Genomic DNA, 16,359 nt, shown 5'->3' on the forward strand with positions numbered 1-16,359 from the left:
CCCAGAAGATCGCCTGACTAACAGCTTCAAAGACTCAAACTCGGTCTCCCGAATTAGAAAGATTAAATAGCAAGATAGGCGTTAGGTGAGAGAAAAGAAATTTCTTAATGTTTGGGATTTAAGTCTGCTAGTTCACCTAGGATCTAGAAAAAGGGCGGGATTCCGCACCGTTTGGACTCAGGCGCTCATCTGCAGCCTAACTCAGTCTCGGGTCCCCTACAGTGGAGTGGGTGGGGCCACGAGGGGCGGGGCCATACAGGGGTAGAGCCAATGGTGGTGGGTGAGAGAGTCATGGAATGGGCGGTGTTTCGGGGGGCGGGGTTTGGAGAAAAAAGGCGGTGATGCGTGGAGGGGGCGGGCTCAGAGGGACGAGGGGGTGGGGCGGTCGGTGGAGCCCAAGTAGGGTGGGAGCGCGAAGATGGCAGCTGCTGAGGAAGAGCCAAAGCCCAAAAAACTGAAGGTGGAGGCGCCGCGAGCGCTGAGGTGAGCGCTGCCCGAAGTGGGGAGGAGGGTGACGGCGCCTTCAGCAAGCTAGGGCCCACGTGGGGTTGCGCAGCCCCGGCGTTCGGTGGTGTCCGGCTGCCTGCCTGCATGGGGCCAGCACGCCCGACCTGTCACTCAGGGAGCTGCTCGCGTGGCCGCGACCCCTCGCCCGTCCCCATCTAAGTTTACTTGACTGGTCGTCCGCTCCAGTGCAGCTCCGGTTCTGGCAGCTCTCCGCTAGTCAGGGCGGCCGAAGGTGGTTGGTGGTAGTGGGGGGAACTGAAGCCGATTGCAGGCACCACGTGCGTCCCGCGCTGCTGGACTGGTGCGACCCTGGAGGACCGGTCCGGAGCAGCGTCCGTAGGCAGCCACCTTCGCTTCCCTGAGGGAAAGCGGGGAGAAGGCCTGTGTCTGTCCAGCTCCGGGACAAACAGAATTCTTGGGAATTTTTTGACAAATGTCGAGGAAGGGTGCCTTGACCTAATGCATACGCACTTTGAAAACTGGCACCTTTGGAGACCTTCTGTCGGAGACCCATACCCCACCTGGGAGGCTTTGCAGGCCGAGTGGATGGGAAGGGCTCGTTTTCTTTTTTATTTGCATTTTTTTTGGCTGCAGTTTAGAATTTCTTTCCCCAACACCAGTCTCATGTATGATTGATGTTGCAACTTTAACTTACAAAAAGTCGTTTGTTAAAAACTGCCTTCCTAGCAAGTATAAAGTGCAGCGGCACAGTCTTTGATGATTTTGAAGTGTTCGTTGGAAGGCGGGGATTTTTTTAAGTCTAAAAATAAACATATCAAACTAATTTAAAGCTATTGAAACACTACTGATTATACAAATTCCATTTCTTCCAACTCTTCTTCGCTTCCAGAAGATTGATTCATTCCTAACTGAAAACGTCATTTAGGGACACCGTAGTGTGTTCATACTGTTTTGAAAGGAGAGAGACAAAATCCTTGCCAGTGCTTCTTCTTTTTTTTTTTTTTTTTTTTTTTAAAGATTTATTTATTTGAAAGGCAGAGTTACAGAGAGGCTGAGGGAGAGAGAGAGAGAGAAATAAAGTAAGTCTTCCACACACTGGTCCACTCCCAAGATAACAGCAACGGTCGCAACCACGCAGATCCAAAGCCAGGAGCCAGGAGCTTCTTCCAGGTCTCTCACATGGGTGAGGGGCCCAAGGGCTTTAGCCATCTTCCACTACTTTCCTAGGCCACAGCAGAGAGCTGGATTGACAGTGGAGCATCCAGGACTCGAACCACTGCCCACATGGGATGCCGGCACTGCAGTCTCCACCTGCCATGCCACAGCGCAGGGCCTCCTGCCAGTGCTTTTAATGTATCCCCACTAACTTCGAAAGATTAATGTGCCTACCTTATACCAAGAGTATAAACAAAAATAATAATTCTGTATGTCTTTTTTATTTAAAAATTTTCAGACTAGGATGGCACTTCAACAAGTTTTGGAAAAATGGAATTAAAAGATAATTATCATTTTCTTGACCTTTTTGAAGTATCCTTGTATATGCAGATTAAAACAAGGACTTTTGAAACACACCTACCTGAGTTCAAGGTGTACGGTTTCCCTACTTGTCCCTTTATTAGAGTATTTCCTTGAAAGTCTCCTTCACTGATTTTCCCCACCAAATTGGGAGACAGATGGAACTCTTCCCTACTGTCATGGAACTCTAAGATCTTCCATTAACAAAATAAATCTTTATAGATGAAGCTGATCAATTTTCTTTTTCTTTTTTCTTTCTTTCTTTTTTTTTTTTTTTGACAGGCAGAGTGGACAGTGAGAGAGAGAGAGACAGAGAGAAAGGTCTTCCTTTGCCGTTGGTTCACCCAACGGTGGCCGCTGTGGCCAGCGTGCCGCGCTGATCCGAAGGCAGGAGCCAGGTGCTTCTCCTGGTCTCCCATGGGGTACAGGGCCCAAGCACCTGGGCCATCCTCCACTGCACTCCCTGGCCACAGCAGAGAGCTGGCCTGGAAGAGGGGCAACCGAGACAGAATCCGGTGCCCCAACCGGGACTAGAACCTGGTGTGCCGGTGCCGCAAGGTGGAGGATTAGCTTAGTGAGCCCCGGTGCCGGCCCAAGGCTGATCAATTTTCACAGTGCTTTCCTGTTACCTTGTTGGACAGCTCAAAGATATAAGAAAAGAATTACTCCTGTTTTACAGATGAGGATATTGAAGGCCAAATGAAACAATTAGTTAAGGAACAGAAATATAAACCCAGGGCATGTGAATACAAATTTATTATTTTACTGCATTGTAGGCATATAAAAATATTTGCCTGCTTTTACACCACTACGCAATATAGGCTTTTCTTTGCTTATGCATCCTTAAACATGATGATAAATATTGTTTTATACTTACATATGTAGATGCCAGGTACTGTTTAAACACTGTATATATTTTAACTGAACTCCATAACAACCCTATTATGTTAATTACCTACATTTTACCAACAAGGAAACAGGCATATATCTATCTATATCTATTTCTCTTGCTATATCTATATGTTTTATATGTCATTAGTGTCTATTTAAAACTTGTAAAATTCCTTAGCAGCTAATACAGTGCAACCTGTAGACAAGAAGTTAAGATATTAGACCCTTTGAGAATACTGGGACAGAAAAAATTTTGAGTGGAGACCTTTTGGGTTTGGTTCTTTTATTATACTGTATTACTTTGGCTTTCCAGGTTGTAGCATGATACTTCCTTGAGTTACACTGAATTTTTGATAACGTGCTTTACAATTAAGGTATAATTACCAATTTTGGTTGATTGTTAAAGAGAATGGCTTATAAAGTCTAAGTGTAAATGTGTAGGGTCAGTCAGTGGGGAACAAAGATATTTTCAGATGTCAGAGAAAGAATTTAGGGCTCTGTGAGAATTCCAGTTAGCTCTAGGGCAGTATTTCTCAACCAGGGGAAATTGTTCCCATCTCAGGGATATTTGGCAAAGTTTGGAGACGTTTTTGGTAGGGAGTGCTCCTGGATGCTGGTGTGTAGTTTAAGGATACTGCTGAACATTCCACAATGCACAGTACATCCTCCTATAATAAAAAATTGGCCAAAATTGTCAGTAGTGTAGAGGCTGAGAAACTGCGCAAAGGAAGGCATCTGGCAGAGCTAGCCTCCCTTTCTCACACATCTGTTTTGTTTTTTGTTTTCTAGGCTAGGTTGGTATTCGGGATATAGTAGTTACTAAAGTTGCAGAGAAAGAATGAAGCTCTAATGTTTTCAGAAGGAGTTGAGGAAGGGAAGGAAATGTAATTGGATGCCAGACTTTAGAGCAGGTGCTTGCTCTATACTCACATATGCTATCTCAATAATCCTCCCCATGACCTGTGAGGTAGAAGTAATGACCCCTGTGTAACACAGGAGGTATTCAGACCTGAGAGAATCAAGAAACATCTTTGGGAACTGCTCCTAGATTAAGAGGTTCTGTGATGATTATATTTAGGACTACTTGGTTTTCTTTTCTTTGGCAATGTCAGCCAAGTTCATTTCTTCAGCGGTCACCTCTAAGGGGATACAGAGCCTTCCACAGCTTGTTGAGCACATGCCAAGTCTGCTGTTTCAGTCTGTCTTTCAAGTGCGTGCTATTTTAGGCATGCTGCTAAAAACTGGGTATGTATACACAAAGAGGTAGGACCCAGGTACTGTCCTTCTGTTAGCTAAGTAGGCTTTGGGAAAAAGACATCTGAGCATTCTGGAAGAAGACCCAAGTATGAAGTGGGTGTCTGTCTTTACAGAAAAATGTTTATTTTTTAGAGTCAGGGCTGGGGTAGCTACCTCTGCTGGGGAATTACGGGTGGCTTTGTGTGACTGAAGCACTGGATATAGGGATCCAGACTTTGTATTGCACACTTTCACATGTGATTTTTCTATTTCTCTGTTAGCTCTTAGAACTCAGTTTCAACTCTCTGTTGAGTATCTTCTTGTGAATAACTAGTTGACTCTTTAGAGCCGTGTTTATCAAACTAAATTCATCTATTGTCCTAAATCTGCACCATCTCTCGTGGTTCCTGCATCTGTTAATGGTATCAAAATGTAGACCGAGTTTTGCTTAGATTTTTTTTTTTTTTTTTTTGACAGGCAGAGTGGACAGTGGGAGAGAGAGACAGAGAGAAAGGTCTTCCTTTGCCGTTGGTTCACCCTCCAATGGCCGCCGCGGCTGGCGCGCTGCGGCCGGCGCACCACGCCAGTCCGAAGGCAGGAGCCAGGTACTTCTCCTGGTCTCCCATGGGGTGCAGGGCCCAAGCACTTGGGCCATCCTCCACTGCACTCCCGGGCCACAGCAGAGAGCTGGCCTGGAAGAGGGGCAACCGGGACAGAATCCAGCGCCCCGACCGGGACTAGAACCCGGTGTGCCGGCGCCGCAGGGCGGAGGATTAGCCTAGTGAGCTGCGGCGCCGGCCTAGTTTTGCTTAGATTTTATAAAGGCTTCCAGACTAGTCGGTACATCAACAGTTTGAACTTTTGCTTATCTTCCTGAGGCATAGCTCCACTTACTCATTGTAGCAAATATAAGATGTTGATGTTAGGAAGAGTTGAATTCACAGGGCCCACATCAAAACTACTTAGACGTTATGGTTAGGGATTGTTCAGGGTCATGACTTTTAATAAAAAGGAAACAAATTGCAATTCTTCAGTACTGAGTTTTCCCCAAGTATTGCTTCCTAACCAATTTAATTCCTTCCCTCCATCTCCTTTCTCACTGCTAACCCTGTATTTTCAAATTACGTAGAAAACTCAGGGAGACAGTACCTTTGGTGACTAAGCAACAGCTTCAGTAATTCCTTCTTCTGAAACACATTTTTTTTCTCTCTTTCAGAAAACTTTCTGGAAGTTTATTTTATTTTTATAAACTGAGCACATTGTTCTGGAATGGTCTGCAGTTAGGATTACAAGAGGAACATGTTAGTATATGCAGACTAGAAGAGAAAAAGGATGATCATGTGTCCCTAGGGTGTTACACAGTACCTGGTCCTTAGGAGTTATCCAATTAATGTTTGTTTCATAGAGTGGAACTGGTATCTTTACTAGACCCCGTACATTTATTTTTTTTAAAGATTTATTTATTTTAAAGGCAGAGTTACAGAGAGACAGAGGCAGAGAGAGAGAAGTTCTTCATCTTCTGGTTCACTTTCCAGATGGCCGCAACAACCTGAGCTGTGCCTATCTGAAGCCAGGAGCTTCTTCTAGGTCTCACATGTGAGTGCAGAGACCCAAGGACTTGGACCATCCTCTACTGCTTTCCCAGGCCATAGCAGAGAGCTGGATCAGAAGTGGAGCAGCCAGGACTGGCGCCCATATGGGATGCTGGCACAGCAGGTGGTGGCTTTACCCGCTAAGCCACAGCGCTGGCCCCAACCCTATACATTTAATAATGCAGCCTAAAATTGAATTTGCTTGTTTTGGGATGATAATGCATGCCTTTCACTTGCATTTATAAATTTAATTCTTTAAGATTAAGGCTTTTGGATATGATGGAAAGGAAAACAGAAGTTCCCTGAAGTGCTTTGCATGAATGTCTTTTTTTTTTTTAATATTTATTTATTTATTTGAAAGAGTTATACAGTGAGAGGATGAAAAGCAGGGAGATAGAGGTCTCCCATCTGCTGGCTCACTCCCCAATTTGCTGTCATGGATGGAACTGTGCCGTTCTGAAGCTAGGAGCCAGGAGCTTCTTCCAGGTCTCACACGTGGGTATAGGGGCCCAAGGAGTTGGGCCATCTTCCACTGCTTTCCCGGGCCATAGCAGAGAGCTGGATCGGAAGTGGAGCAGCCAGGACTTGAACCAACACCCATATGGGATGCCGGCACCACAGGCGGCGGCTTTACTCGCTATGCCACAGCACCGGCTCCTTGCACGAATGTCTTGATAAGATCCTTTTCTGGGCATTTTGTACCAGGGCAAAGTAGAAGTGGTAGAGGGAGAGTGAGCCAGAGGGCAAGCAAGGAAGTGCTTGAAACTCAATAATGTGGGAAGGACTCTGGGGAAAAGATGAGCATTAAAAACTATGTTTCTGATTTTAGGTATAGGCCTACACTGAATAACACTAAATAAAACATGAGGGTAATAAGCTTCTTTATAAACCCAGAAAATGGCTCCACTTTTAAAATTCTGTCTGTGTGCAAGATGTTTGCAGGTAAGTGGAAAAAAAGAGGGAAAATCAAAATTATAAAGAGCTGTTTGGTCAGGATGGAAGGCAGTAGAGCAGTGGTTAAGAGCCTGGTTACTAGAATCAGATACATGGTTTGACTCTTGGTCCTTATTAGCTGGTGATCTTTGGATGTTTGCCCACTTGCCCCATGGCTCTGCGTTCTCACCTATGAAATGGATGAGAAGTAATACTACCCACTTTTTTTTTTAAGATTTATTTATTTATTTGAAAAGCAGTGTTACCGAGAGAGGCAGAGGCAGAGAGGAAAGAGGTCTTCCTTTCACTGGTTCACTCTCCAAATGGCTGCAATGCCTGGAGCTGGGCCGATCTGAAGCCAATAGCCAGGAGCTTCTTCCTGGTCTCCCACATGGGTGCAGGGGCCCATGGACTTGGGCCATCTTCTGTTGCTTTCCCAGGCCAAAGCAGAGAGCTGGATCAGAAGTGGAGCCTGCACCCATATGGGATGCCTGCACTTTAGACGGCAGCCTTATTCGATATGCCACAGCACCAGCCCCACTACCTTCTTCTTAAGACAGTTGAGAAGGATTTTATAAGAAAATTCATGTAAAACTAGCCTATAACAAGTCTTCAATAAATGTTAGCAATTATTATTATTGTAGGACTGTCTATCCTTCTTGGCTCACGACTCTGCTCCACATGCAACAATTACAAATTTAAAACAAAAGAGGAAGCGTGTAGATACACTCATAAACAAGGTACACATCTCTAGGAACTAGGAACAGAGAGGAAACATGCAGTTACACTCTAGATTCCGACACTGGGGGAAATAACTCTGCAGGGGAAATCTGTAGTGAGACACCCTGATGAGACCAGGAGCAGGGCTGGGTCTGAGTGAAGGAAGGCTGAACTCATCTGCTCCCAGCTGTTGCTTTATTTTTTTTTTTTTTTTTTTTTTTTTTTTTAATTTTTGACAGGCAGAGTGGACAGTGAGAGAGAGAGACAGAGAGAGAAAGGTCTTCCTTTGCCGTTGGTTCACCCTCCAATGGCCGCCGCTGCAGCCGGCGCACCGCGCTGATCCGATGGCAGGAGCCAGGATCCAGGTGCTTTTCCTGGTCTCCCATGGGGTGCAGGGCCCAAGCACCTGGGCCATCCTCCACTGCACTCCCTGGCCATAGCAGAGAGCTGGCCTGGAAGAGGGGCAACCGGGACAGAATCCGGCGCCCCAACCGGGACTAGAACCCGGTGTGCCGGCGCCACAAGGTGGAGGATTAGCCTATTGAGCCACGGCGCCGGCCCCCAGCTGTTGCTTTAAAAAGCTGTGGACCTTAAGTGAACACACAGACACAGCCAGGCTGCCAGATGGCTTAGTGTCAGGAACTGTAATTTCCCCACTATCACCTAATACAAGGGCACCAAGCTTGGAGGTCATGGGCTGTGGAAGGGGGATGGCTTGCTTCAGAACCACTGGGAAAAGAGGGGGAGGGTCTGAGCTTGTGAAAATATGAGGAAGAGCATTACTTAGAATATAAACAAAGCCACTGGGAGATCAGTTCACTCACGTCTAATGGAAATACTAGGGCCATTTAAAAATGACTAAGTCATTTTAAAGATTTTTAAAAAAGGGTATGAGAAATAATGATCATCAAAAATGTTATTAATAAAAATAGGTAGATATGAAATAGATGGCTATTAAATAAAAAAGTTAGTGAAATTAAAACAAAACTAAAATAGGTTAAACTCTAGATTAGACATTTTTGAAGGGAAAATTAATGAATTGAAAGAAAGTAGAGAAATTCACTCAGCTGAATCACAGAGACATAAGGAGAAATTAAGACATATGAATATAAATCAAGAAGCACCAGTATTTCCAAAAAGAGGAAGATGAAGTCAAATTGGAAGAGTTGACAACAGAGAATTTTCCTGAAGTTAACGACAAGCAAAGTTCTCAGGTTGAAAGGGCCTTCCACCTTGTTAGATGGAAACAAAAATCCAAAGTGAAACAATAGCTATTAAAAAATTATTTTTAAAACATTTGAGAGGTGGAGAGAGAGATAAGAGATAAGAAACAGGGCTTCCTTCAAATGCCTGCAGTGGCTGGAGCAGGGATGAGCAAGTAGGTGGGGAGCAGTCCCGGTCAGCCAAGTCGGAAGTGGGAACTCAGTTATTTCAGCCGTCACTGCTAACTCCCAGGATCTACATTAGGAGGAATCTGGGATCAGGAGCCAGAGCCAGGCTTTGCACCCAGGTACTCCACTGTTGGATGTGGGTGGCTTAACCACTAGGCTATGTGCCCACTCTAAACCTGTAGATTTTTATCCTAATTATATTGTCATATAAAGACTCTGGAAATTTAGACACCAACACTTTAATAATGTTTATAGGAGTGTGTCTTTCGCATTTGTTGTCATCTGGATTAGATTTTTCATACAGTTTATTTCAGTGTAACAAGAAAAATTGCATTTCTCACCTCCAAGCCAAAATCTCATGAGCCCAGAGGAAGAGATTTAATATGTGTGTGTGTCAGTTTTGGGAGAACTCTAGTTCTACCTGGGTTTCATACCACTAATGGACCAAGTACTGTAGTAGAGGTGAGTTTTAGCCAGTTTTCAATGCCTGCCCATGTAGTGTTTGTGTGTGCAAGTGGTACTGATATACGTGGGCAGCCCAGGAGTATAGGCAGTGTTGAAGGGGAAGGAGGGGAGGGTAGTGTGCTGAGGATGTAGATGGATGTTGAGGAGGGGTTGGTAATTAACTCCAGGACCTGAGGGAGGCAGGAGGTGGTGTTCCTTCAGCAAGAGAAGAATCCACTCTAGAATGTATAGAAAATATTGACTGAAACAAACAACCACCCTTCTCTCCCTCTCAGAAAACCAGCTTCGTTCTTTGTCACCTAGCTAAAGCCTTTCTTCTCTGTAGAACTCCTCATCATCCAGCCTGGAAATTGCTCCTTTCCTGACTGTACTTTGAACTTTGCATTGTGCATGTTTTATCTTGTCTATTGCTATTCAAAGTCAGGAAATTTGTTGCGTAACTCTTTAGTGCCTCATAATTGATCACTTCATTGCAATATAACAAGCTTTACTTTTTTGTTGGATTAGTGAATTTAAAGATACTTGAGTCTGTGTGCAGCATTCTGATATAAAATGGTTTTATAAATTCTTTTTTTTTTTTTTTTTTGACAGGCAGAGTGGATAGTGAGAGAGAGAGACAGAGAGAAAGGTCTTCCTTTGCCATTGGTTCACCCTCCAATGGTCGCCACGGCTGGCGCGCTGCGGCCAGTGCACCGTGCTGATCTGAAGCCAGGAGCCAGGTGCTTCTCCTGGTCTCCCATGGGGTGCAGGGCCCAAGCACTTGGGCCATCCTCCACTGCACTCCCTGGCCACAGTAGAGAGCTGGCCTGGAAGAGGGGCAACCTGGACAGAATCCGGCACCCTGACTGGGACTAGAACCCGGTGTGCCGGCGCCGCTAGGTGGAGGATTAGCCTAGTGAGCCGTGGCACCGGCCCGGTTTTATAAATTCTTATCTATTCATGAGAGTTGATAGAGAGAACCTTTAACTGAAAATACTTCTTGGTTCTTTGACTTTAATTTTTCTTATTACATGAAGTGAACCTGCATGCAAAGTCAATTTGGATCACAGTAGAGGCAAGAAATGTACTCCTAGATGGCATTTCTGTCTTTTTGGTGACTGTAGTGAGCTTGACCATGGTTAATCATTTTTCTTATATTTTTCCACAGGGAAAATTCCCCTAGAATAAATATATATCTCCTATATCAACAGTAACATTTTATTAAGGCCTTCTGATTAGTGTTTTCTTTTTCATTACTTTTGTTTTTAATCATTTTTATTTAGTGGAAACATGTAGAGACATACACACCCACATACGCACGCACACACACACCAACAAGAGATCTTTATCCAATGGTTCACTCTTCAAAAGTCCACAATAGCCAGGACTGGACCAGGATGAAGTAAGAAGCCAGGGACTCAACCTGGGTCTCACATGTCTGTGACAGGGACTCAAGTACTTGAACCATTACCTGTTCACACCTAAGTTATGCATTAGCAGAAAGTTGGAATTGGAAACAGAGCTGGGACTCAAACCTAGGCACTCCCATATTGGATGTGAGAGTCTTAACTGCTGCACTTTATCTTTTTTAATGTAGTAGAATTGCTTATTTGGTAGAAGAGTGGATTTTCTGAAAGAGTGAATATCCAAAGGTCTCAGACACTTCAGAATGCTGCATCTCTTTCCTCTGGATGAGCAAGTCCTTAATTATTAGGCTTTTGGCAATGTAATCAGAATCCTCAGACTCTGAAGATCAGCACTACTGTTCTACTTAACCAATAGATAATATACCACAAAATGATGTTGTAAGAAGTTTGTCTCTCTTGACTTGTCCAAGAGGGGTGAGTTGAATGCAAAGGAATCAAATTCACATATCTCAGATTTTTTTCAGATTCCATTAAACTTTACATAGTAAGATAAACTTTTTTATTTTTGAGCTCAGAATTGAACTCTGAAAGGCCATCTAAATAATTAAGCAAATTGAAATACAAGAATATTATCACTTTCATAATCATTTCACATATGTTGTCTTTAAGAGATTTGAACATTTTCTTGTTCTATAGCCTTGACTGAGGAAGTCTGTTTCCTCCTAAAATAGAGTGTTCCAAAATTCCAAAACTGTTTTTCCTCAACAGAGCTGAGATCTTAGTTATCACTCTTAGTTCTTCGTTTTGTTGAAAATTTAAGACATTAGGCTATAGATGTGATAGGCTTACATTCTTGGTTATGTCTGTTCTCATACATTTAGGATGAACTAATTATATTATATTTAAGCATGGAACAGCTTGTTAAGGCACTTTAAAATATGCTGACAAAATTCTACTTTGTGTTTGTTTTACTTAGCACTTTCTTAACCAAATGTGTAGAATTAGATTGTTTTAGATATTCAATAAACTATGGTTATTTTATTAAATTCAGTAAGTAGTACTAGATATTTAATATTAAAATAGTATTTTAGTTAAAACTCAAAGGGAAAGATTTATCTTTTTTGGTATGTGATATAGGTTATTTTCTACATGGCAGATTTGACTTCCTGGGTTGTATGCATCCCCCTTTTTAAAAATGCTAATGGTGGGGCCAGTGCTGTGGTGTAGCTGGTAAAGGGACCACCTGCAGAGCCGGCATCACATGGATGCCAGTTCAAGACCTGGCTGCTGCATTTCTGATCCAGCTCCCTGCTAATGTACTTGGGAAAACAGCAAAGGATGGCCTAGGTGCTTCAGCCCCTGTACCCACATATGAGAGTTGGAAGAAGTTCCTGGCTCCTGCCTTTGGACCCACCCAGCTCTGGCTGTTGTGCCCATTTGAGGAGTGAACCAGTGGAAGGAACTGTCTCTACCTCTCTCTCCGTAACTTTGCCTTTCAAATAAAATAAACAATTCTTAGGGGAAAAAAATACAAAGGGTGTTTTGTAGAGAATATATAAATTTCTAGACCTAGGCTCATGGGTCTTTATCTTTGTTTAGCTTTCCCTTCTTTTCTTTCTTTCTTTCTTTCTTTCTTTTTTAATACTTATATATTTATTTGAAAGGCAGAGTTATAGAGAGAGGAGAGAGAGGTCTTCCACCAGATGCTGGAAGGTTCACACCCCAAACAGCAGTGTTGGTTGGAGTTGAGCCAATCTGAAGCCAGGAACCAGGAGCTTCTTCCAGGTCTACCATGCAGATGCAGGGCTTCAAGGACTTGGGCCATCTCTGCTGTTTGCTCTGCAGGCAGCAGCTAAATCCACTATGCCATAGCGCCAGCCCCAGAAGTCCCTTCTTTAGCAGTAATTTTTCTCTGTTTCTTTCTTTCTTTCTTTTCTTTCTTTTTTCTTTTCTTTTTTTTGACAGGCAGAGTGGACAGTGAGAGAGAGACAGAGAGAAAGGTCTTCCTTTTGCCATTGGTTCACCCTCCAATGGCTGCCGCGGCCGGCGCACCACGCTGATCCAAAGCCAGGAGCCAGGTACTTCTCCTGGTCTCCCATGGGGTGCAGGGCCCAAGCACTTGGGCCATCCTCCACTGCACTCCCTGGCCACAGCAGAGAGCTGGCCTGGAAGAGGGGCAACCGGGACAGAATCCGGCGCCCCGACCGGGACTAGAACCCGGTGTGCCGGCGCTGCAAGGCAGAGGATTAGCCTAGTGAGCCGCGGCGCCGGCCTAATTTTTCTCTCTTTCTATAGTGTTTCTCTCCTTTGGTGCAAATAAGCAAAGAAGAATACATTTTTCCACCAGTGGGAAAAACACCACATTAGTGACATTTGACCTCAGTTCTTTTTGTGAAGCTTGAATAAACTGCATTCGTAAGAATCTGGTTAGTATCTTGTATTTATCAAGTCAGATCAAGAAGTCTTTAAATTTTTTCATGCTGGCCAAGATAGTGCTTCATAAAACAGGTTAAAGCAGGTTCTCTCAGTCTTGTCTCTGAGAAACTACTTTGGCATTTCCAAAGATGCTTGGGAATGTTAGGGGTCATAATTGTAGGAGCAGCATGTGGGAGGAGATGATTAGCATACAGATTACCAAAAAAGGTGGGAAATTTTCCTTCCTGGAGCTGGGATTTCCTACAAATCCCAGAGTAGGGTTGGAAAGCTGTAAATAGATCTCATTATCAGCCAGATGTCCTTTGAAATGGTTCTGGGCCGGCGCTATGGCGTATCCAGTAAAGCTGCTGTGTGCAGTGCTGGCATCCCATATGGGTGCCGGTTTGAGTCCCAGTTGCTCCACTTCCAATACAGCTCTCTGCTATGTCCTGGGAAAGCAATAGAAGATGGCCCAAGTCCTTGGGCCCCTGCACCTTCGTGGGACACACGGAAGCTCCTGGCTCCTGGCTTCGGATCAGTGCAGCTCTGGCCATTGTGGCCATCTGGGGAGTGAACCAGCAAATGGAAGACCTCTCTCTCTCTCTCTGTGGCCATCTGGGAAGTGAACCAGCAGATGGAAGACCTCTCTCTCTCTCCCTCTCTCTCTGCCTCTGCCTCTCTGTAACTCTGCCTTTAAAATAAATAAATAAATCTTAAAAAAAAGAGAGAGAGAAATGGTGGTTCATAGATTCTTGAGATGTCTATTTTGTCAGAGAGACAGAGATCTCCTATCTGCTGGTTCACTCCTGTATGTCTGCAACAGCTGAAGCTGGGACAGGCCAAAGCCAGAAGACCAGATCTCTATTTGGGTCTTCCAGGTGGGTGGCAGGGACCCAACTACTTGAGCCATCACTGCTGCCTTCCAGGGCGTGCATCTACAGGAAGCTGGAATTGGGAGCAGATCCAGGACTTAAATTTTGGTATTTGTTCCACTGCTCTCCCAGGCCATTAACAGGGAGTTGGGTTGGAAGTGGATCAGCCGGGACTCAAGCTGGCACTCATATGGGTTGCTGGTGCTGCAGGTGGAGACTTAGCCTACTATGCCACAGCGTGGCTCCCCGCAAATGGGTTCTTAACTACTGTAGCAAATGTCTATAACCCTTGTGATTTTTGAAAATTCTTTGAACATGTTTTAGACTCTTTGGATTGTTAGTGTTTAATGAGATACTTAAAATCTGAGTCTAATATTTATATTGTAAAGTTGAGAGAATTGAAACTCAAAGAGGTTAAACTGTATCAGTACCTACTTAAAACTATACAGTATCAATGTTCTTTGGAGTTTTTAATTTTTAAGGTTAAGAATAACATTTTTTTTTTAAATTTTTTGACAGGCAGAGTTAGTGAGAGAGAGAGATACTGAGAGAGAGTTATAGACAGTGAGAGAGAGACAGAGAGAAAGGTCTTCCTTCCATTGGTTCACTCCCCTAATGGCCGCTATGGCTGGCACTGCGCAGATCTGAAGACAGGAGCCGGGTGCTTCCTCCCGGTCTCCCATGCGCGTGCAGGGACCCAAGCACTTGGGCCATCCCCGCTGCCCTCCTGGGCCACAGCAGAGAGCTGGACTGGAAGAGGAGCAACCAGGACTAGTACCTGGCGCCCCAACCGGGACTAGAACCTGGGGTGCTGGTGCCACAGGCAGAGGATTAGCCTAGTGAGCCACGGTGCCGGCCAAGAATAATATATTTAAAGAAAACATCAGAGTCTTTTATTTTTTAAAAAAAGATTTATTCCTTTGAGAGGCAGAGTTACAGAGAGAGAGGAGGAGAGACACAAAGAGATCTTTTGGTTCATTCCTCAGATGGCTGCAATGGTTGGGGCTGGGCTAGGCCGAAGCCAGGAGCCAGGAGCTTCATCCCACATGGGTGGCAGGACCCCAAGTACTTGGTCTATCTTCCACTGCTTTCCCAGGTGCATTAGAAGTGGATCAGAAGTGAAGCAGCTGGGAGTTGAACTGGCATCCATATGGGATACAAGTGCTGCAGGTGACAACTTTTCCTTCTATGGGTCCCTAATTTTTAAAAATTGATTTTTACAAGGATGATGCCAGGTAACATGTCTTTAGCCAAGGAAATAGATTCTGAGAAGTTAAGAGTCCCTAAATAGTGAGTATTCAGGACTTCTGACTCATATTCTTGCTGTTTATATTATTCAATAACGATACAAATTGAGAAGTTGTCACAGTGATTTCTGTATGTTAGATAAGCACACTATTTAAAGAAATTCTGTGGGAAACTGTTTTGTAATCTTTTTTAGGCTTATTTTTATTTGAAGTTCTCTCATTCACACATAATGTAGTTTTTATCCCAGGAATAAATGTTCTCTTATGGGATATATTTAATGGTATGCTTTACAAATAGATTAACTTGTTGAACTTGGATTTTGAACAGGTTGTGTTTTCTAATTAAAACCTTGGGCAAACCAATTTTGCTTATGTTTAAAAGTTCCAGCTAAGAGAATGATTTTAAATAAGTTTTTGAAAAATGTGTAGTTTTCCTTGATGTTAACGATTTGAATCTTATGACTTCAGTGTTATTATTATAATATAGGCTAACCATTACTCTGTTGCAGATGAACAAACTCAGGTTTAGAATTTAATAATATGCCCAAGATCACACAATGTCAGAGAATTCAAACCTGAATCTATTTTAATATTTTTAGTGATTATCTGAATTTTTCTGGTACTGCATAAAAAACAACAGCAGTCAGTAATGATTTAAACAGGAATAAAAAAAAAAAACTCAGGCTCTTAGCTTCACTCCAATTTTAGTGTATGTGCTGCCAAAGCAAGCACAGACCCTTAGTTTCAAAAAGTATTCCAAGGGCCAGTGTGTGGCGCAGTGGGTCAAGCTGGTGCTTTTAATTTTGGATCACATAATAGAGTGTAGGTTCGAGTGCTGGATGTTCCACTTCTGATCCATTTGTCTGCTAATGGGCCTGGGAAAGCAACGGAAGGTGCCCCAATATTTGGGCCTCTGCCACCCAAATAGGAGACCCTGATGGAGTTCATGGCTTGTGGCTTTGGCCTGGCCCAGCCCTGGCGTTTTTAGCCATTTGGGGAATGAACCAGTGGATGGAAGATCTCTTTCTTTTCCTGCCTATGTTACTCTGTCTTTAAATATATGTATATATTTAATAGTTTATTCCTTTTTATTTTATTTATTTGAAAGGCAGAGTGATATAGAGTCAGGGAGAGCTAGTGAGAGAGATCTTCCATCTGCTGGTTTACTCACTAAATGACCGCAACAGCTGGGGCTGGACCAGGCTGAAGCCAGAAGCTTCATCCAGTTCTCCTACATGAGAGTAGAGACCCCAGTACTTGGACCATTT

The 16,359-nt window shown here is 43.8% G+C and overlaps 1 protein-coding gene across 2 annotated transcripts in view; it reads left to right on the forward strand.

The window, feature by feature from the left end:
* Window positions 1-378: 378 nt before the first annotated feature.
* ADK (adenosine kinase) overlaps window positions 379-16,359 on the forward strand; it is a 598,204-nt gene continuing 582,223 nt past the window's right edge. For both annotated transcript variants that reach the window (XM_008269935.5, XM_089313496.1), the window contains exon 1: window positions 379-483. In XM_008269935.5, coding sequence (XP_008268157.1) covers window positions 419-483 — 65 coding nt within the window. In that variant the 5' untranslated portion in view covers window positions 379-418. The remainder of the gene's footprint in view (window positions 484-16,359) is intronic.

This window comes from Oryctolagus cuniculus, chromosome 15, assembly GCF_051225735.1.
Source record: "Oryctolagus cuniculus isolate XC-2025 breed Fujian yellow rabbit chromosome 15, ASM5122573v1, whole genome shotgun sequence".
NCBI lineage: Eukaryota > Metazoa > Chordata > Mammalia > Lagomorpha > Leporidae > Oryctolagus > Oryctolagus cuniculus.